This window comes from Hyalella azteca, unplaced genomic scaffold (genome assembly GCF_000764305.2).
Source record: "Hyalella azteca isolate HAZT.00-mixed unplaced genomic scaffold, Hazt_2.0.2 contig15077, whole genome shotgun sequence".
NCBI lineage: Eukaryota > Metazoa > Arthropoda > Malacostraca > Amphipoda > Hyalellidae > Hyalella > Hyalella azteca.
The window spans coordinates 66,613-88,105 of record NW_025944942.1 but is presented as its reverse complement, the minus strand read 5'-3'; the positions used below and the strand labels follow the sequence as shown (position 1 = coordinate 88,105).

The window sequence follows — 21,493 nt, the reverse complement described above, 5'->3', positions numbered from 1 at the left end:
TTGATTTGAAAATTATAATAAGCTGGTTCTACCTTTTAACTTCTATTGCCGACAGCACTGCTGCTAATGATTTCGTTCAAATCAGCCGGCAGCGATGTTGACTCGTTTTTCGCGGCCCTTCGTGCGTGCCTCCACCACCTCTGATGACTCACTGCTGCCTGTATAGCCGGCAGGGACTTAAATGAATTTTAATAACCATTATTAGCTGATTAATTTACCCAGAGCGACCGATTATCACAGTAAATGTCATGATCTTTTAGCACAGTAAGGAACCCTGAAGAACAATAAAGGCTATTGACGGGACTGTGATGACAGGAATGTCTATGCAGAGGCCGCGCCAATGGAACTCGCGTCATAAACGAATGCGTCAGCTCCTAAGAGATTAATTCGTACAGATTGCACTTTGTCTCGGTCTAATCAGTCTACTACGCTTCCCATACCATTCATAGCCATATATCGTATGGACTTCATGTGTAATCTTTAGAAACCGCCGCGGTTCAAATTCATCTCTGACAAACAGAAGACCTAGTTTGTTAAATAAATTTCATGAACGATTCATATGATTTTGAATTCTTCTGTATGCAGTCATTGTTGTCGATAAATTGATCATCTAGAAGCGCCATCAAGACTAATCGGAACCATTGTAGCTCAGCAAATATCTCCCTCCAATGCTGAAGTGATGCTGAAATAATGGGAAGTGAGAAGTACGCGTCTGGATAGCACTTATATAATTAACGTATTCCTTACCGATGATGTTCCGCACTGTAGAGAAAAAGTGATATAAGCTGCCGCATTTGAGACCAGTGACCGTGTGACTGTTGGTTGACATATTCATTTCCAGAGTTTCTCCACCGGCAGACCTGCAAATATACCAATAATAATAATTTACAGTGTTTCCCAATCGGCGGATCCGTGAACAGAGTCGCTATAATTTCTGTCAGGCTAACCCAAAGATTATATTTTTAAGCTAATAACATATCAGACGTTATGTTAAATCATCTGCCAAGAAGATTTCTATCCATTCTAGCGCTGTTTGAAAAATCTACAGTGTACCTAAACACTGTGAAATCTCAGATAACATAGTTCTAAGAACTGGTAGCCGTTCTTATAATGTAAGTTTTTTCTAGTGCTATTGATTCACCATCCATATTCCACACTCTAAGGCTGAAAATAATTCGAGATTTCACCGCAGCCTGCGATAAAGAGTCCAGAGTCAGCAGTTGAACGTAAACTTAATATCCTGACTCGTAAAGTGGCAGCGAAAAATTTTACTGAGCTTGGGCAGCTCTCTGAACAGCCACGATATATATTCAACTGATTGGCTAACCGATAGTAGAGCTGCACCAAAGCAGGAATCTGTGAACCAACGCTATTTTAGAGAAAGGCTGAACGATAGTAGAGCTGCTCCAAAGCAGGTCTCTGAACATCAACGCTACTCATTTGATTGGCTGACCGATAATAGAGCGTGGCGCCTAGGACGGGCGCCCCTCCGTCGTCGGCCACCGTCCACTGGAGGCGCACAGAGGACGCTGTCGTCTCCGTAACGTGCAGCAGGGGTGGTGAAGGCGGCACTGTGGACAATAAGGAACTAAATACCGCGTCGTGTGTCTGGTGAGTATGCAGGGGACATAAATTCATAAGTGATAATTATTGGCATCTTTTTGAACTGATCATCGAAGAGATCAATGGATGCTATTACCCATGACTAGAATTGGCTACTCACAACCACCTACGCAACATTATCACGGTGAATGAACGCGTTGCTGACAATCATTCTCTCATCGCAATGAAATGGTAAAACAGGCAGTATCATCATAAATCATCAACAACAAATTTGAAGGTCTAAAAGCATTTTCATCTCAGAGATACGAAAAATAAATACCGAGAGTTGGACATCTGCAGACACGCACACAACCCGTTGCTTGTATTGTGATTCGCCGCCAACATGATCGGAAGTAATGAAAGTAGAGTGAAGAAAGATGCAAGGTGCTCGAGCATCTACCACGAGCACTGATGACTCTTAGGTGTTAGGTGAACTAGTACACCTTGTGCACCATCACTCACTGATGACACTGAGGTGGTCGGTGACCCAGTACACCATCACTCACTGATGACTCTGAGGTGGTAGGTGACCCAGTACACCATCACTCACTGATGACTGTCGCTGCCGTGGGTGTTGGTGGCGGTGCAGGTGTAGCGGCCGCTGTGGCTGCGCTGCGCGTCCAGCAGCCGTACGCCGCCGTCCGTAGCCAAACTCAGACGGCTGCACGGAAGAAATTATTTTTTAACGATGAAAAATGTAGTGACTAATATCTATTTGGCTCATAACGGAGAGTTTAATTCTTAATATGATGCTTATAATTGACGTTCATTAGTTTTTTTATCATTTCAGGAATTAAAGATTCCAAATACTTAATTGAAGAATGATTAACTTTCCATTGCCGCAGTCCTGCTAAAGGGTATCAAACCTAAACTTCGCCACCCTCTTAGGAACACCTGTCTCCTAGCATACGTCTTTCATCTCTTAACTCATCCAGGTTATTAATGGCCGAACATGTTCAGAACTTTAGGATAATCATGGGATAAGGAAGATAATATTAATGGCCGAACATTTTCATAAAATTATAAACAATCGGAAATAACACCCTCAAACAATCGGATGACATCATCATTTACACAATATGCATTGGTTGGAGATGCAGCACCATGAATTTCTTTATCAAAAGTTATACGTTTAGTAACCTGTCTTCTGGTAGGCTGGAGTCTTCATAGGACCAGGCGCGGCGCACAGGCTGATCACCAACGGTCCTGCAGGCGAGCGTCACGTCCTGCTTCCAGGCGACCGTCAGGGGACCTCCCACAGACCACACCCCCGCCTTCACTGCTTGCGAGACGCGTTTTGATGGTAATTATCGTTAGGTAATTAATTCATCATTAATAGCAATGTTATTATTATTGTTTATTTGTATTGCTTGTAGATGGGGAGGGGCATTCATGTTATTGTTAAAGATACCCCAAAAATGGCATACAATAAGTAAGCCGGCTGATATATTCCCAGAAAACCAATAGAAATCATTTTAAGTTTTGACTGGTCAAAAAAAAATCGTATTGGACTTCAGAAAAAATGAAAATCCCGGAATCCTAATAATAATTACTAAAGATCATGAGCATGATTTGTAAATTAGCTGGATAATTTTGCAGACAGAGAAAACCATTTCACTAAAATTAGTATTTCATTCCTATTCTATCCAATCAGTGAAAAATTGCTATTATGTTTCATAAGTTAATGATGATTTCAATTTTGAAATCATCATTTAACTTATGAACAGTTAATGAAAAAACAGTTATATGAGCGACAATTATAATTTTTCTACAATGCATTATAATTATTTGTGTCTATAGCAGCTGTGGAAATCAGGCAAGGGTTATAATCTTTGTTCATAATAAAATCCTGACGAAGCTCTGACAAAGCACCAGCTGCGCTCATGCAAGGAGATGTTATTTCTTCACACCAGAAATCTCAAAATCAATTTGAAAATGTACCTTTCTGTGTGGGGGTGACGATGAGCCTGGCACTGTCCCTGCCACGCCCTGCGCCGGTGTGAGCAGCAACCCACACCTTGACAGTAAACATAGGCTAAACCTTGTGTTACAGGTGCTTCAGTTTTAATATAATATATAGCGGTTTCAGCGTTTATTAGGCCGCAGGCCTATCGCCGATTCTTAACATTGCAGAACATCCACAGCTTGTTGCGGCTTGAGCTCTCAACTCACTGCTACAATTCTGCTGTGCTTAACAGCCCGGCCTCCTTGCCGATCCTGACCAGAAGCTGGCGCACAGAGCTGGGATCGAACCCGCACCTCTCTGCGCCAATCCTGGTACTCTGAACTTTAACCACTGGGCCGCCCTGCACTAACACTGTACGTCTTGATAATAGAGTAAGATTGTGAGAAAATTGTGGATCCACCTGAGGTTACTGTAATGTAACTGGCACAAACGTGATAGGAGGGGACTTTATATCCAGGATTATATGATTTATATATATAACTGTTGTGCTCGTTTGTGTTGATTTAACATTCTTAGAAACATAGCGACGAAAAACAAACAACTAAATAAAAATCATCGTTATGCATATATATAGTCACACACGAGACAGTAGTAAAGATCTTGAATTTAGTTATTTTTAACATGATGAACACTTCTCATCTAAAACAGAATTCAAAAGAAATAAAATGAATATTCAATCTAGGACATATATAAGAAAGTATTCAACAGTACTCTGGCAATATGGTCAATAGATAAGGGTAGGTCTGGTCACCAAGGCGACTAATGTCTCTCAATACAATATCTGTTTGCCTCGAACAACTAAAAAATTTCTATGGTACAGGTTACCACGTAAAGACATCTCACCTCGATGCTACCAGGCGGAAGGTTTTCAAGGAGGATGTGTTGGGTATTGGGATCAACATTTCTGAGGTTCTGGTCCTGAGGTGACCCCACATGGGTCCAGTGGACGCTGTAGTGCGTTATTCGTCCGTTACGATGTTGTGGTGGACGCCAGGACGCCATCACACTTGTGGGCCCTGCCACAACAGCCTTCACGCCGCTCGGTGATGACGGTCCTGTTCAGAAACGAAATGAACGTAATTTCAATAAAAAAATTCAATAAAAAAAATTAAATAAAAATGTATCAATATTTCAATCATATGGCGGAAGAGATAAAAAAAATTAGGGAATAGAAAATTTAAGGAATTATATAGTCAGTTTTGCTGAATAAAAGTTGAGTTACGCTCCAAGGTTATAAAGGTTGCTGAGTAATAAATTACCCTGAATTAAAAATACGATGTATTCTATGAATGGGAAAACAAAAAGAATTCATGCCTAAGGTGATCGATGCGCCAGAAAAGAAATACTGTACGATACTGATTGGACGCAAAGGAAAAGCTCCTGGAGCCATACTTTCAAAACTCGTTAAGTTAACTAAGTACTTACGCACTATTTTATTGTCTATGACTGTTGGATTTGGCTTGATAGGCCGTCAATGATTGGCTAATGAACTTACGATCTCTTAACTTTTTTTAAAAGTATGGACCCTGGATGCCAACAACATACTGAAGAAAAAGCACTCGTTTCTGCTCACTGTCTTCCATGGTGGTGCAGAACACAGGCTGGCTAGCGTTGCTCTCGCCGACGACTGTAGCGGCCGTCACGACGACGCTGTAGCGCGTGTACGGCCGCAAGTTGGAGAGTTTCGTGGACAAGCCTTCAACCACAACGACCACCATGCCTGCTGATATTCTTAACATAAATATTACTTACATTATTATTTAACATTGAATTTCAATCGCAGGAAACTTTTAGCGAGTAAAAAAACATGTGTTAAATACGGGTTTGGTACTATTGGACTCACCCGGCGTGTAGATTTGCCGTTGAAAACGATTGATCACAGAGTTCATCTATGACAAATCTTCAGTTTTTACCTGACCAAGGTAAAAACTGAAGTTTTTTTACCTGAAGTTTTTTGCCTGACCAAGCTCCAGGTCAAGATTGATGAATTCGAACTCATATAGGTACGTATAGATTTTGCTCTGAAATTATAAATCTAGCCAGCTGCCACGGTTGAGCCTCCAGCCGGGATGTAAACTCATAACAGTCTGTTTGCAACAAGTTTCAGATATCGGACCATAACCTTATTACTAGAGAAATAAAGCGGAAGCAAACTATGTTCATCTAGATGTAGTTCACAATAATTGGGTCCCCTTTTATTGGAAAGAACATTTGCTTGCAACCAACTGAGATCGCAAAATTTAAAAAAACACTGAGGGTCCATAATTTATTCATATTTGTGAGCAGGAAATTTTTTATGTGTGGCATAATACGCTCCATGGATATAAACAAATTCTAATTGTAGCATTGACGGAAAGTAGTGAAATAAATCAATTGCGTTCGAGCATGTATTTCGGCTGAGATTCATGAACAGCGCAGGTTCGAGATCAGATATCTCAACAGGCTCGCAGGCATACTGATTGAAACAAGACAATTCAACCGTTCACATAACAGCTCATCTAGCGTGAAAGCTCAATAATGTGTGTAATGCTTAGTGCTTAATTGAGACTTAATGTAGATAAAAGTATGCTGACTAGTGTCGATTCATATCGTGAAATACAATAGTTTGTTTGTGCAATGAATTTGCATATTATATAATCAAAGGGTTATACACTATGTAATACACTATAAAGCGCAAATGCGAGATTTAATTGGTTCACCTGATTGCAAACCAGATGTAGGAGTGCTTCCTGAGACACGGCTCAATAAATCCCTTGTTGAGCCTATAGGAAGAAACAAAAGAGATAAAAATTGAGTTACAAATTAGTTATTGATTGTTTAAACAAACTTTTTCGCAATGACTAACGAAATTAAAATAGGTTTTTTAAAAAGCCATAATGCATGTAATTTTCTTCAATAATCTCAAAATGGAAAAAGTGAGCTAAGTGTCTATGGTGTAACAAATGAGTCACATGGAATAAAATTCTTAAAGCATGACAGCTATAAATGTTGTCTATATTAATAAGCATTTAAGCTCTTTCTGTTTTAGCTACTACCAAATTAAGAATTTAAGAATACAAGGTTTATGTAGAAGTAAGAAATCTTAGAAAATTTAATTATTTACTACCTGAAAATGCATGGAGCCCTGCGCCAAAACTTCCGTCACTGATTGCTGTCAGTGCTGAAAGTAGGAATGAGGAAAATCAAAACACGGAACGGCGAAGACCATGGAATCACGTGACAAAAAACATGAATAATTAATAATTTACATGATGTCTAATATTAAGCAGCATGTAGTAGAGGTCATTTTGCTTCCAGTACAGTTAGCTAACTGAACATTTTGCATCAACAGAAAAATATTTTGAAAGAACTTGGCAACGACGGAAAAATTTCCAACGGGTCTGAGCAGAAACTATAGATAATTTTTACGTACCAAATTTTATTTCACTTATTGTACTCCAATTCATTTTATGCAATCATCGAGACACCAACTCAAGTACAGAAAATCCCAAATATGGTTAGTCACCTACATGAGTCAAGACTTCAAAACGGGTCCAAAAAATCATACATGAGGCCAGGGTCTCACAAGTACATAAATCAAGGCGCCTACAAAAGTATACAGACACGAAGACGACACGTACGGTCGGAAGTAGGTGAATACGTGAGTCGATAGGTAATGATGACGCCGTTGGCGAGATGCTCGGGCGGAGGCAGCCAGTTCACCACGACGCCTGACGACGACGAGGGCTCGCAGCTTACCTGCTGGGGAGGCGCACTGGGACCTGCAACACGTTTGAACATGTTGCAACACGTTTGGACATGTTGAAACATATTTTGACATGTGTCAACATGTTTGGACATGTTGAAACATATTTTAACATGTTGCAACACGTTTGGATATGTTGAAACATATTTTGACATGTTGCAACACATTTGGACATGTTGAAACATATTTTGACATGTTGCAACACGTTTGGACATGTTGAAACATATTTTGACATGTTGCAACACATTTGGACATGTTGAAACATTTTTTAACATGCTGCAACACGTTTGGGCACGTTGAAACATATTTTGACATGCTGCAACATGTTTGGACATTTGGAACATATTTTGGCACTTTCACCTTATTTTCCATGTAGTGGTTNCTACACCTGTCTCTTATACACATCTAGATGTGTATAAGAGACTGGTACTAGACAACAAATTGGTGGGGTCGATCTCAGGAGAGGCGGGGGGTGGACTGAGGCCCGGAGTTGCCATAATGGAAAGCTCCTTGTACGATTGACTCGGTCCAGGCAGGGCAACGATGGTGAAATTGTACGGCCTCACGTCAGCTCCGTTGATAAATCTGGAATTGTGATATTTATAATTAAATTGAAATAATATAATCAATATGATGTTGTCATATTGCACCTTGAGCGGCGAGCTAGCAGTTAATCTGTAATGAAGTTGTAGTTTTGGGCTCTGCTGTGGTTGGGCAAATCATCATCCTGTGGCGAATAATATCGAACATTTCGAGAATCCTGCTTCAGTTATCATGAAATCTCGCAACCCTTAACTAAATTGTTATTCAAACTTTGAATTAAGGCGAGAACGCAAAGTTATACAGCATATATATCTTAATAAACATAAATTAATATTAATAAATAAATAAATTATAATATAAAATTATATTACATAAATAAATGTAATATTTTTTAATAATTTTTTATATATTTTAATAATATATATTTAATTATAAATGTAAAATAAATGTAAATTACATAAATTATAATTAATAAACATTAGTAATATTTCCAAGTTACCCGTTCTCCCTGAAGCCGAGGTGGTAGCCCAATATGACACCGTGGCTGAGGTTGCGTTGTGGGGGGTCCCAGCGCAGACTGATGCTGGTAGACGTTCTTCCTGAAACCTAGACGAAGAATTTATTTAATTTATATTTTTTGGCGAGAATTTATCTAAAAATTCTTAACATGTATTATGAGGCATGAAAAATAAGTTTGCAAATAGGTTGTTGGTCGAATGATGAATAATTAATTTTTGATATTCATGAAATGCATGAAATATGGCCGAAACGTTAAGTTTGTTATTCTGGGACATTAAAATTTTTCGTGGGAATTTTTCTAACAGATAATCGTCAAAAAAAAACTTTGCCAGTTTGATACGAGTTCGAGGGTAGCATAAATTAATCACATGACAATAAAATGATTAACTTATAAGTTAATCAGTTCACAATAAATAGATGTGTCTAAGTAATTTTCTAACACAAACCATGGGAAATTGCTCACTAGTAATTTCTAACACTAGTTAGAAATTACTGTACTAGCAACTGTACTATCACTGTACTAGCAACAAGCAACAGTAATAAAAACAATTTTAGCATCAACTATAATAGTTATACTTTAGTGTTACTAATAATTGTCGTGATAATTGTGATAGAAAGTGTAGTAATTTACTGAACTCACTTTAAGATTAAGTGGAGGCCCCGCCGGCGGCTCTTCGAGGGTAACAACTCTGACGCCGGCGGAAAACTCGCTGCGGCCAACTCTGTTCTCGGCCGCCACCCGCAGCAAGTAGCCCGTCGCCGGCACCAGCCCGTCCACGCGCGCAGGAGGCATCGCCACTCTGAGGGTAGCATAAATTAATCACATGACAATAAAATGATTAACTTATAAGTTAATCAGTTCACAATAAATAGATGTGTCTAAGTAATTTTCTAACACAAACCATGGGTAATTGCTCACTAGTAATTTCTAACACTAGTTAGAAATTACTGTACTAGCAACTGTACTATCACTGTACTAGCAACAAGCAACAGTAATAAAAACAATTTTAGCATCAACTATAATAGTTATACTTTAGTGTTACTAATAATTGTCGTAATAATTGTGATAGAAAGTGTAGTAATTTACTGAACTCACTTTAAGATTAAGTGGAGGCCCCGCCGGCGGCTCTTCGAGGGTAACAACTCTGACGCCGGCGGAAAACTCGCTGCGGCCAACTCTGTTCTCGGCCGCCACCCGCAGCAAGTAGCCCGTCGCCGGCACCAGCCCGTCCACGCGCGCAGGAGGCATCGCCACTCGCACCTCCCCGGCCACGTCTACGAGTGAGCATTGCGGTGGTGTTCAGTGAATACAGATTCCAGATTGTGAAAGTGTGGTTATCACTTGATGAGTTACTTGATTTGATAAGGAAACGAGATTTTATTAAATAATCTGATTGTGCAAAACTAAAAGCCAATCATGGTGCATGGCTCTCTTAAATATCTGAGCTTTACTCTACAATTAATTAAGGACTATGGTTGTTTTGAAAGTCATTTAGCGCCTGGACTTTCTTTATTGTTTGGTTGTAGGTTATTTGGAATATACAGTAGCTATTTAGATTTGTCAGTTGAATGAAACATGCTATTCTCAATTATAATAAAGAATTATAAGATTGTGCCTCGGCTGATGCGACAGCTGGCAGGCCCGACATAATAGTCAGAAATGTAAAAGTTTGAATTTTTTATATAAATTATAATCAGAATTTATGAAAAAGAAACATTGTGCTTAAAAGCATAAGTTATTAGGTTTGGTCATTGCATGCTACGTATGAAATTTAAAGCTAACAGTAATGCATGATGGAATGAAGTATTGAATTAAAAATAGATGAGATCAGTTAAAATGACTTGCATTACAACTCCCAGTCCATCCGACTTTAACGAATCAAAAAAACTTGTATTAAGTAAAATTCTATCGAAGATAACTTCTTATATTTTTAACGATATTTCATTTCCGATGAAATAAGGACGATATGCGCTGCCTCCAATCAGTCAGTAAATATCAGACAGTTCAAATTAACGTATTTAAACATTAAGTGTAACATTTAGCAAAGTTTCTCCCAATTCACGATGCAGAGTCTTTCATGAATTTTGGAAAATTCATAGGAATAAATTCTTGAGGAATATTACGAATGACCTTGAGACTCTTTGTTAAGATGTTATTCTAGCACAGAATTTGGGTTCACAGGACTCAGATGTCAGAGGGGTAGGTGGGAATGTGATTCTAGATTCTATAACATCATTAGTACTCACTGGAGTCAGAAGTGTAGGTCGGGATGTAATTCTTAATCATCGTTTGTACTCACTGGAGTCAGAAGTGTAGATCAGGATGTAATTGGTAAGAGTGCCTGCAATGGACGCCGTGGTTGACCAGTTGAGACTAACGTGCCGAGACCCAATTTCCGTTAAACTCACTTCAGTTGGAGGAGATGGTACATCTGAGATCCATGTAAAAATGAAAAAGTAAAAGTTAATATTCCATAAAATGCGTTGAATATATTTTACTGAATGAGCTGCTAATAATAATATATACTTTTCTATTTATAAACACTTATATAACAATTAGTGCCCGTTTACTCTATTAATTATTTTTATCTACAGTGACGTTCATTGGAAGGACAGGACTTCAATTTCATATATGATTGGAAAAGAGTCATAGATCAATCAGGATTTGTTCTTCACATTTTACTTTAACTCTAATAAAATATCGGATAAAGAAGTCTCCCTCTCGCATCTAAGCATCGATGATATCTACAAGAAGTTAGTTAGCAAAATGTAAAAAGGAACATTGCAAGTAAAATTAACTCGTACCATCGAATTTCAACGTTATATGTGAGGCGCAGGCAGAATTTTGCGAGGTCCAAGCACATTTGCGAGGCCCAAGCAACATCAGGCGAGTCCTGCTACTCATATTTATAATAATATAAGTAGCAGGAATAATAATTTGTAGTCCTGCTAACAATATTAATTCATGATTTATACCGCATTGCCCTCACCCTGCACACTGAGTGTGACGGTGTAGGTGTTCACGCCGTGCACATTTGATGCTCGGCATTGGTACAAGCCGCTGTCGTCTGAAGACGCAGCGTTGACAGTCAAAAGAGAAACTTCCTCAAGCTCCTCACGAACAGACTGCACATTGTACCTGCAACCAAAATTGCGGAAAGTGGCGTAATTATCTACAAGCGTTTAATTACTTATAAGTTATAACTATCATAAACTAGTAGAACCTACTCATCTTGAGTAACTACGGTTTTTTCGCTACAGTTTCTGCTTATATTCAGATACAAATTTGGTAAACACAAATGGGTGTTGTAATCGCAATATCCATTGACGTTTTATAACCTTCACCGTTTCTCAATACTGAAGCATAACTCTCTTCATCCATTACTAAGCCTAAGCTCAAGTGTGTCTTCGGCGTTAAATTTTCCATCGAGTTCTTTTTTATGCTCCAAACAATTGCATGTTCATCTCTAGTATCCGAATTATGTGCATACATTTATCAGTATTGTCCCCAATAAACACTTTTGTAACAAATTCTAAACGTTATTGTAGAAACTTTTTAATCGAGATTTGAAAACTCTCTTGTCAGGAAACTATTGAGCTTTTAACTATAAGGATAGAAAACTACGCCTAAACTTAGGGCAACAACTTTGTTTATGAAATTTGCATTTTTGTTATTTTTCTTATTTAATTCACGATTATATAATATGGGGACACATTTCTCGACGCATTTACAGTGACAACTATTTGCTTGCCTAGTTATCTTTTTCCGACGTACTATTTAATGTTATCTTAAAACACAATTAATTCTTAAAACACAATTAGGAAACTATTTCCTCTAGTTTGGACCTCCACTGAATGGCTGACGACGGCAAATTTACATCAATAAAAACGAATATATTTTTTAATTGTAATAAAACGCAGTAGTTGGAGATTGGAATATTTTGGATCGGTCGCCACTTCTAGGCATAACAGGATCATAACTGATAATGAGCGAGACTCGAGCCCGAAACTCACTGCTCTGCAGGTGCATTACCTAGCTACCGCCGCCTCTTTTATTTAAACAAAAAAATTTTCTCGTTAGAAGCGAGTTGCAAACCTGCAACTCAATCTTTAGTAGCCGCAACCAATCGGCTCTTTTAAGTGTAACACCAAATAAATGCTGGTTGGTAGTTTTAAATAGAAAGTTCTCATTGATAAAAACATACCACCATGTAATAGTAATTTTCTAGTAATATTTAATGAATGATGAATAAATATTTCTTTTGTATAATAAATCAACTCTTCCATGCGACAACATTTCTTCTCGCTTCGAAACACCGATATGTGGAACAGCCTCCCCGATGACATCGTTGACGCTTCAAGTATGAATGATAAAGCAGGAACAGACTAGATAAAGCTATGGAAAAATATATCTTCAGACTTGAAATGCCTAGCACCATATCGAACCCGGTGCAAGTCTATAGTAGCTACTTCAAACTATCGTCAGATTGGACAAGATCCGGTCGAAGGACCTGTTTTAGATCTCCTGTGGACAAGTCACGAAAAGTACAAGAATCGGCGACATTTCAAATCAGGCCTACTCTTCAGCGCCAATATTGCTATGATATGTTATGCAATGTAATCATAATCATTAAGTACTCATTACTTATCGGAAGGCGCGATGGCATTGCCGCGGTAGCTCCAGACAACGGTGAGCGGAGCGTCGCCTCGCGCCCTGCACTCGAGCGTCGCGGCCACCCCCGCCTCCACCTCCACCGTCACCCGCCCCCCCTCCGGGAACCAAGGGGGCTCTGGCACCGAGTGATTAACGTTGATTTAGCGAAAGATTTTTTTTATATTTTACGTAATAACATCATTAGCGTCTTCAAAATTGATCTAAACAAAAATAGAATAGGAGGAAATCAAGTTTTTTTTTCAAACTTACAATATGCTTCTCGAATCCTGGACCATCTCCAATAATCCAAAAATTAAATTTTGGGTTATCCAGTGGAATTAAAATTTTTTAAACTAACGCGGCTTTGAGAATTCACTAACACGGTAACTGAAATCAACAACCTCGAATAGCATCGATTAAAAAATGCAATTGAAAATTCACGAACTCGAATACAATCTCCTTAAAATAAAATAGATCATCGACACATGCACGCCCATAAACAACGAAGCTTCTCGAGACAAGTAATTCTGGCATCCAACAAAGCAATTCATTTAGTTTTAGTAATATTATGAGGAAATATTTGGAACACACAAAGCCTATATAATAATTATTTTACCTCACGGAAATGTAGCACATTGGCATCTGAGGAAATGTGGAGCCGTTTTGCCTTGTGAAGGCATGAATGAAGGCGAGATTTTACGATGAGGAAAATGTTGCAATTAAAGAGATTTAATAGCAATTTCTCAGGGAAAAAATTATTCCATTGCAACACTTCGATTATTGCTCTCGCGACCACATTTAAAATGCAATAAAACACACTGTTGGTACGGGGTACCGGGCATTTGCACAAAATTAAATAACAAAATCCAATAAGTTACAAATACAAAATGTATGAACAACTAACTCACTCCTCAGTTCAGATATTTCCAGTTTGGTTAGATTGCTAATTTCAGAAAAATCACAATATACATTATAAGCCATAAATCAAGAATATAAAAATTTTATTTTATTATCAAATTTGAATGCAGTTATTCGTATTATGGCGCAGTCATTGAGAAATTCATTTTACATACACAGTAGTTCATATTAAATATTTGTTTCCAGACGGTCAAACCCATTCAAGTCTCTCTCTCTGATACTAAAAACATTTACGCCAATTCACGAGAGCTTTTGGTAGTTAAAATGTTGCAAATAACCAGATTGGACTTCAATTTTTTAATCGGTTTCATTGCAGCTTCGCAAGGTTTGCTCTCCAAGCCACACTTACAATTCGGTAATGTTGAGGCAAGCAGTTTGCTTCACTCAGGCCTCACCGAGGACTGTGATGGTGACGAGCTTGGCAAGTTCGTTGCCGACATTGTTGGAGGCTTGGCAAAGGTAGCGGCCTTCGTGCTTTCTGGTCGCTCGGACGATCGTCAGTACACTTCTGCCTTCACTCTGATATGGACCTAAAACGCAATATTTTGTGCTTATGTTGACATACATGTTGTAGTTGAGATTATTGAATACTTATTACACTAGCTTGACTGGGCTAGGCTATGGTCGCTCTAGTACGCACCTAGCCGTAAAGGGAATCATTTTGAGCCATGTTGATTTTGAGATCAACACTAAAAACTTGACGATATTATATAAGAATAGATTATATACCTGTATAATGGGTTTTCTTCTGAAGGGCAGTTCGCAGTTGCAAGAGGTATATTTTTTAAGTCAGTACCGCTTTGGAATTGAAAAAAGAGGTGCAAAGATATCGAAATAATTTTTTTTACATGAAAACCTGTACCTTAATCTACTTTTTTACATAATTTCATGAATATTTAGGCACTTGTCATAACGTGGCACCCGTTTTTGAATACCCTCCTGACTTGTTAACCACTGCATCACAAGTGACGAGTGCAGTGTGATGCATTTGATGCATCAAGTGCAGTGTGAAGCATCACACTGCACTTGAAGGAACACTTGGGCGGTCGGCGTCTTCAAGACGATAACGAAGTCAAAACATTTGTGATGCAGTGGTTAACAAGTCAGGAGGGTATTCAAAAACGGGTGCCACGTTATGACAAGTGCCTCAATATTCATGAAATTATGTAGAAAAGTAGATTAAGGTGCAGGCTTACATGTAAAAATAAAGCTATTGCGATATCTCTGCACGTCTTTTTTCTAATTCCAAAGCGGTACAGACGTAAAAAAAATGCCTCGTACATGAAACATGTGATACATGAAATTTTTACATAAACTGACCTTTTTCATGGTATTGTCACTGCTTTTAATAATATTTGTACCCGGAAACATTCATGCAAAGAAAATGAGTAAATCTCATTGATGGAGGTAGAGAAAATTAAACTGAATCATCCATTTAATTGCAAAACAGAACACGATACCAACTCCTGTATTCAGTGCCTGCATACCTGAATATGGCCGCTGGCTGTCGTCTCCCGTGGTCACGGCGTAGGGGGCCTCCTGCTTGTCCTGGTCGCCGTACTTTTGGCTGATGGCGCCCCAGCCACCCGAGGCTGTGCAGCAAGCGTACATTTATCAAGGGTTTTCCAATCTAAACTCTACTCATTTATTTCTTTAAATAAATATTATCCATAGGTAAGTAGCTAAGACTTTATTTTGTTAAAATATGATTTTCAGAATTGAAAATCTGAACGACATTGAAAATCTAAACGTCATTGGAAATCTGAACGTGATTGTAAATCTGAACGTGATTGAAAATCTGAACGTGAATTCAAATTATCCTACATCACCAATACGCCGTGAAGTGTTTATATTAGAAGAATAATTTTATATTTATTCACTGAGGATCCAATTATGGAACTCACGTGTCTGTTGCCGCCAGCTCACTGATGGTCTGGGGAAAGCCTTGGCGCTGCAGGGCAGCTCTAGCGCCGCGCCCAGCGCAACACTCGCGTCCTCAGGCTCCTGCACCCACTCGGGCGGCACTGCACATTTAATAAGTTAAATTAATTGATTATGGAGACGTTAATTTGTTTACTTCGGCGGTGAATTTTGCATGATGACTGATCAATTGGTGGGAAGACAGGTAAGTTGACATTAGGTTCATAGGATAACTTATTAAATTTGGGGAATTATTATAATAATAATTGAAATCTAGGAAAGCCATAAAAATAATTGAAATCTAAGAATTCCGGCCATAGATTGAAATGGATATATAATAGTGAACAAAAATGATCGAAGAATTTTCGGTAATACTTTCTTAGTTGTTTAAAACAATACAAATATAATAGCTGAAATAAATTCTTTTCCAATCTGCAATACACCTCAAACCGTCAAATGTCACATGTATAAATAAAAGAAAAATAGTTCGTAAACCACATGTTTAGAACTACAATTATACAAATTGATTTTCTTTAATCAGACCTAAAGTCATGAATATAAACACATGTTTAAATGCAGCACTTTAATTTATGATCCTTCACAAAAGCTCGTTTATATCCAAAGGCTGCCAAAAACAAGGTCTTGCAGTAAGCTGTTAAAGTCGTTAAGTAAATTTAATGGTCTTTGGATTTCTACAATAATTAATTGATCTCGCTCTAAAAATAACACTGTTTCTAGTTAAAAAATAATACACTTGACATATTCTCCTCCCACAAGTTCACTAGTCCAGCAGAGACAACAAATGACCTACCACTGACGGTAAGTTGCGCTGAAACAGTGGTCGACATAGCCGAGTTCGAGGCTGTGCATGAGTATTTCCCAGAGTCCTCGCCGCTGGTTTTCTCGATGGCAAGAAGTGAAGTGAACTCATTAACGTGCGTGATGACCACGTTGGAAGTCTGCTCGAGTTGGGTGCCGTCTTTGGACCAGGTGAGGGTGATGGGCGTGTCGCCCCCCAACACGAGACACGTGGCCTGGGTCCGCAATCCAGCGCTGTTCTCACCAACGAAGTAGACGTTCGCCAGCCTGGGAGGAACTGTCACGAGACCAACAATATTGTTTCATATGGGGTTACTGTCTGTATATATTATTGTGTATGGAGGGAACTGTCAAGATACCAACAATATTATTGTATATATGGAGACCGACAAGCGTAACTGTCACGATACCGACAAGCGAAGACAAAAATCTCCCATATTAAATTATTTCAATTTCCATTTCCGATCTCTGTACCCCTATAGCTAAAATATCCTATAATTCATTGTATGAACCCACAATTTACAACCTACAATGCCAACCGGTGTGATCAACAAGCATCGAGAAATCCAACAATAAGACAAGACTTTCCGTCAGCCTTGTTATTCGGTGTCCAATAAAAATAGAATTAAAACCTTTGACTTGAATGTGGAGCGTCTGGTGGTCAGAGCGGCCTTGCTTGTCGAGCGCCGTGCAGGAGTAGCTGCCTTCGTCGCCCGCTCGCGTGACCGCAGCGATCGTCAGCGTCCCGTTGGCGTGCACGCGCTGGTGGTGCGTCGCCGGAAGCTGCACGCCGTCTTTTAGGAATATTAATGGCGATAGATGTGTATAAGAGACAGACNATACGGGTCAGAGCCGCACCACAAGACTGACGACCGGACAGCAACGGAAAGCATGAGTACAGGTACGAGCTGCACCACGATGCCGACAACCAACGCAATGATCAGGAATTCGAGCCCTAATGCACTGCCAAGAACACACAACCGGGGTGGCAGTTACGCCTCAAAATCGCGACTATTGAAGGGTACGTGCCTCCAATAAGCTGCTGATAATTTACTCGAGCGCAAAGGTTATTAGCCTCTACGACACGAGGGTGCGAATGGAACGGCTGTTAACCGCCCAACGCAGTGAAAATCCGGAACTATCCAAGAACTCCACCTTCGCCGTTATTAGTCCGTTAAAGGAACTCATGAAGAGTTATGCCCAGAACTGCGGTGGAGTTTATTCTTGTAAGCCCAAATTTGGCTTGCCTTCCTTCGAGTCGAAACCGTGGCAGCCCGACCCCGGACCACTGAGCACACACAACTTCTCCGCGTGGGGTAACTCAGCAAAAATGAGCTTACCTCAACATCCCGTTTACAATGTACGAAACAGACCGTAAATGCTTTCTAAGTGTAAAAAAATAATATATTACAATACAATAAAGTCATCATAGTTTTACTCATTTGGCAAACTAATCACAGTTAACAGTAGAATAATCCTAAACCAATTCCAAAGTGATCAAACTCTCCATCGTTCATGACTACCTAGCGCACCGTCGCGAGGCCAGGAGCAGCTCAACCAATCACGTTGGAGGTACACATTCAGTCTCGTCTTAAGACGCTAACAACTAACTCCTGAAAATATCACAGCTAGACGAGACTCCACATTACAGTCATGAAATAAATATATGTTTACGCATTACTTAGTCATACATAAATTAAATCCTTGAGTTAACTCAGAAGCGAAACAATGTTCTCAAAAAAATAATCCACAAAAATTGTGTTCCGTCACACATGCACGTGGCTGATCACGTCGCCATGAGCTGACACGTACTGACCCATTACGAATCTGATGAGCAGAGATGTTTTAATGATCTCTGTCATGTGACTCATCCCATTACCATCAGCAGATACGGACTGACTAAAATTCAAGAAGAATTGAACATCCCCCGTTTTATTTCCCTAAAAAGGACCATCAGCTGCCGTTGGTATCGAGTGAAGAACCTACCTCTGATCGTAAGGCCACTTGTGAACACCTACTATCGAATATCAGGTGTTTACGCAGAAGAATCGTCCTGAACGCACTTGAATGTACATGCTATCGTAATTTATTCATTTACCTGTTCTCGCACCATGTCTCCAAACCGAGCCTCTAAAATTCGTTTCCGCGGGCTGTAGAATGAAGAGTGCACTTATGGTAACCTGAATTTTATTGCCTTCTTGTAATTTAAAAAAAATGCATTTGAATGGCATTTAAAAAAAATGGCTAAGCTGAAAAAGTATACTGACAAATGAAAGCCGATGGCCTAGTGCAAAAGAAAAATAATTAGAAAAAACACGAAAAACGACGTTCTTTCTTCACAGCAACACAACTTTTCTTTATGTGTTATACTAGAGATCTTATGCTAGGTAAAGCCATAGATTTTCGGAGCAACTTCGCTTTCAGCCGCCGTCCGAAGACTGTTTGTCCCCTGAAACTTTGGAGAGGTAACTTCTCGGCAGAATCAGCGGAAGATGGATCCTCAGCTCACCAACAATGGTAAACATGTTAGTAAAGTTCGGTATGGCGCTTACGAAAAACTATTCGCTGCATGGTGCTCACGACACTTTGTCAAGGCTCAGCAGATATTGCAGTTTGCTGCTATTATAGCGTCTGTCTAAGTTTCGAACACTGCGTTCTTTATTCGCGTCGTACTCGAACACGAAATCATTTACCCATCTTAGAAGCTAAAATTCAGACAATAAGGAGCAAATCACATTGAACAACGTTCATTCTGTCTGATATCATCTACGATATTATAATATATAATATCGTAGATATATAATACCTACGATATTATATCTGCATGATATAATATCGTACTACGACTTATTGATACGTTAGTCTTACAGTTTGATTACGCAAGCCGATCAGTAACGTAAAACTCCCCAACAAGCAAAATATTTTAAGTAGGATCGATAACAGCACAGATTAAAAAATTGTATGCTAATACGCTTGCCGTATTCAGGTCAACATCTGCAGGGGTATTTAACACAAAGCGAGTGTCCATTGAACACGAAAATTTCACAATTTTAATTAGCATATTTCACATGTCTACACTTTCAAATTTTAATGGACTCAACTTACTAAATAATGTGTTTCATGAGTAATAATAAATTAGAAGGAACTTGATAAAAAATGTAAAAACAGATGTCCAATTTGGTCGTCATTCATGTCTTGCAAATCACGAAATAGCAATTTTACAGAAAATATTGAATAATGAAATAAATTTTCAGGTTTAAATATTACTTACTACGAATGACAACAAAGGAGGATAAAAAAATTTGCCAGAGGTAAAATTTTCTATTAGGGAATTTATGGACAAATTTCATACTGTGATCGTTAACCACCGTATGTACGGTTTAAGCGTGAATAGATCAACACTCGTAACTGTAGACAAAAAAGAAGAAATTTGCTTCAAGTGAAATATAGTGAAATATCGCTCATACCATGAAAAAACAATGCTCAATTAACTGAAAACTTTTACCGGGAACTAAAGAAATTAGAAATTTCAACCAGCACTAGAAAATTGAGCACTGAATAATGAGAAAATAAAGTTCATGGAATGGAAAGGTCATTCATTTGACGAAATCGAAATTTGCCTTCAATAACTTCCAATATTAACTTGCTGCTGTGATAAAATGAAATTTGGCCGAATTCCTGCTAATTCCTAATTTTGCCTAATTCCTGCTGAATTTGATTACGCATTTAGAATGTTCGCGTGATTAAACAGTAGCTCCTTTAATCATTTTAACCTCATTCCCTTAACAATTTCTGACGTATTTTGATGGAACATATTTTTTTAATCCGTATTCGATAGTTAATTTTTGAACCCGAAAAAAATAATTCCGGCAAAAAATTAAAGCGTCTACGGCCTTATCCGTCCTCTGCGGAATAATCATCTGAAATGTATATGATGAAATTTTTGTATAAGCTGGAACAAAATTGTCACACCTATGATTCTAAAAACGAAAAGTAAGCCGCTTTAATAATTTTTTTGCGCAATGAGCACCGACGAAATAAAAATAAAAAAGCTAATGTTGAGGTTGTAGAAGAATAGTGGGAATTGAGAGAAAAAGAATGCTAGTTTTCACGCAATTTTTGTCTCAATTTCGGTGGAGCTTTCTGAATCAATGTTCATGTATTTCGTATGGCATGCTATGTACTTTTTTCATTGCTAATGTTAAATAATTGATCTTGATTAGTTTTACCGAGGTCATTTAAAAAAACTGATTATGTAATTTTTGCCTCTGCAGTAACTAATTTCCATTTAATTTATATTTATATTTATTAGTAACTAATCCGTTAACCTCATCTCTGATCGCATCATTGCCACCATTTCATTGGCACTCAAGCACACAATAAAATGATGCAACTTATAACTGAGATATCGTGTATTAAAATAGGTTCATGACTTATATGGTTATTACTTTTTGTATAATAATTATTGTTCTATATGCAATTATTACGATTTAAATATTGTTCTAAATGTAATTATGTTACATGTGTGTCACTAAGAGGAATGAATTTTAAATTGCGGAATTTCTCATTTCTTTGTCCATTCATTTGGATGATTTTCAAGTGTAGTGAAAGAAAGCGATCATTCAAATTCATCACAAGCAGTGATCGCAGTTCAAGAATCCACATGTAATCAAAACTGAAATGCCACGGCATCATTTATACACCTTATCACAATGCAAGGTTCTTGAATTACATTTGCGAAAGTAAAGAGATTTTTGAAATATCGCTCATACCATGAAAAAACAATGCTCAATTAACTGAAAACTTT

The 21,493-nt window shown here is 38.5% G+C and overlaps 3 protein-coding genes across 3 annotated transcripts; all 3 read right to left on the bottom strand.

Annotated features, from left to right (window-relative positions):
• Positions 1-81: 81 nt before the first annotated feature.
• LOC108664620 (Down syndrome cell adhesion molecule-like protein Dscam2) lies at positions 82-7,320 on the bottom strand. Its single transcript, XM_047884275.1, is given in 11 exon segments — positions 82-158; positions 748-860; positions 1,454-1,571; positions 2,109-2,263; positions 2,743-2,881; positions 3,544-3,619; positions 4,412-4,623; positions 5,142-5,291; positions 6,268-6,330; positions 6,675-6,728; positions 7,189-7,320. Coding segments are annotated over 8 exon segments (1,035 nt in total). The 5' UTR covers positions 5,287-5,291; positions 6,268-6,330; positions 6,675-6,728; positions 7,189-7,320.
• Positions 7,321-7,708: 388 nt separating this feature from the next.
• LOC125179107 (protein sidekick-2-like) lies at positions 7,709-9,168 on the bottom strand. The gene is made up of 3 exons (XM_047884274.1): positions 9,016-9,168; positions 8,356-8,462; positions 7,709-7,898 (listed from the first exon to the last, which is right to left on the bottom strand). Exons 1-3 carry the CDS (start codon positions 9,166-9,168, stop codon positions 7,709-7,711), a joined length of 450 nt encoding a protein of 149 aa, XP_047740230.1.
• Positions 9,169-9,254: 86 nt separating this feature from the next.
• On the bottom strand, positions 9,255-13,871 carry LOC125179106 (Down syndrome cell adhesion molecule-like protein Dscam2). The gene is made up of 6 exons (XM_047884273.1): positions 13,865-13,871; positions 13,021-13,165; positions 11,366-11,514; positions 10,676-10,807; positions 9,472-9,650; positions 9,255-9,266 (listed from the first exon to the last, which is right to left on the bottom strand). Exons 1-6 carry the CDS (start codon positions 13,869-13,871, stop codon positions 9,255-9,257), a joined length of 624 nt encoding a protein of 207 aa, XP_047740229.1.
• Positions 13,872-21,493: the final 7,622 nt, after the last annotated feature.

What these genes read in the sequence shown, in the direction of transcription:
- LOC125179106 (XM_047884273.1), bottom strand. An exon ending in CGTCACACTCAGTGTGCAGG is followed by an intron (nt 10,808 to 11,365) that starts GTGAGGGCAATG and finishes CATGGATCTCAG; the next exon opens with ATGTACCATCTCCTCCAACT. An exon ending in GATCTACACTTCTGACTCCA is followed by an intron (nt 9,651 to 10,675) that starts GTGAGTACAAAC and finishes GCTCACTCGTAG; the next exon opens with ACGTGGCCGGGGAGGTGCGA.
- LOC125179107 (XM_047884274.1), bottom strand. Translation starts at nt 9,168, where the DNA reads ATGCCTCCTGCGCGCGTGGACGGGCTGGTGCCGGCGACGGGCTACTTG. An exon ending in GGCCTCCACTTAATCTTAAA is followed by an intron (nt 8,463 to 9,015) that starts GTGAGTTCAGTA and finishes TTCTTCGTCTAG; the next exon opens with GTTTCAGGAAGAACGTCTAC. An exon ending in CTCGGCTTCAGGGAGAACGG is followed by an intron (nt 7,899 to 8,355) that starts GTAACTTGGAAA and finishes TCACAATTCCAG; the next exon opens with ATTTATCAACGGAGCTGACG.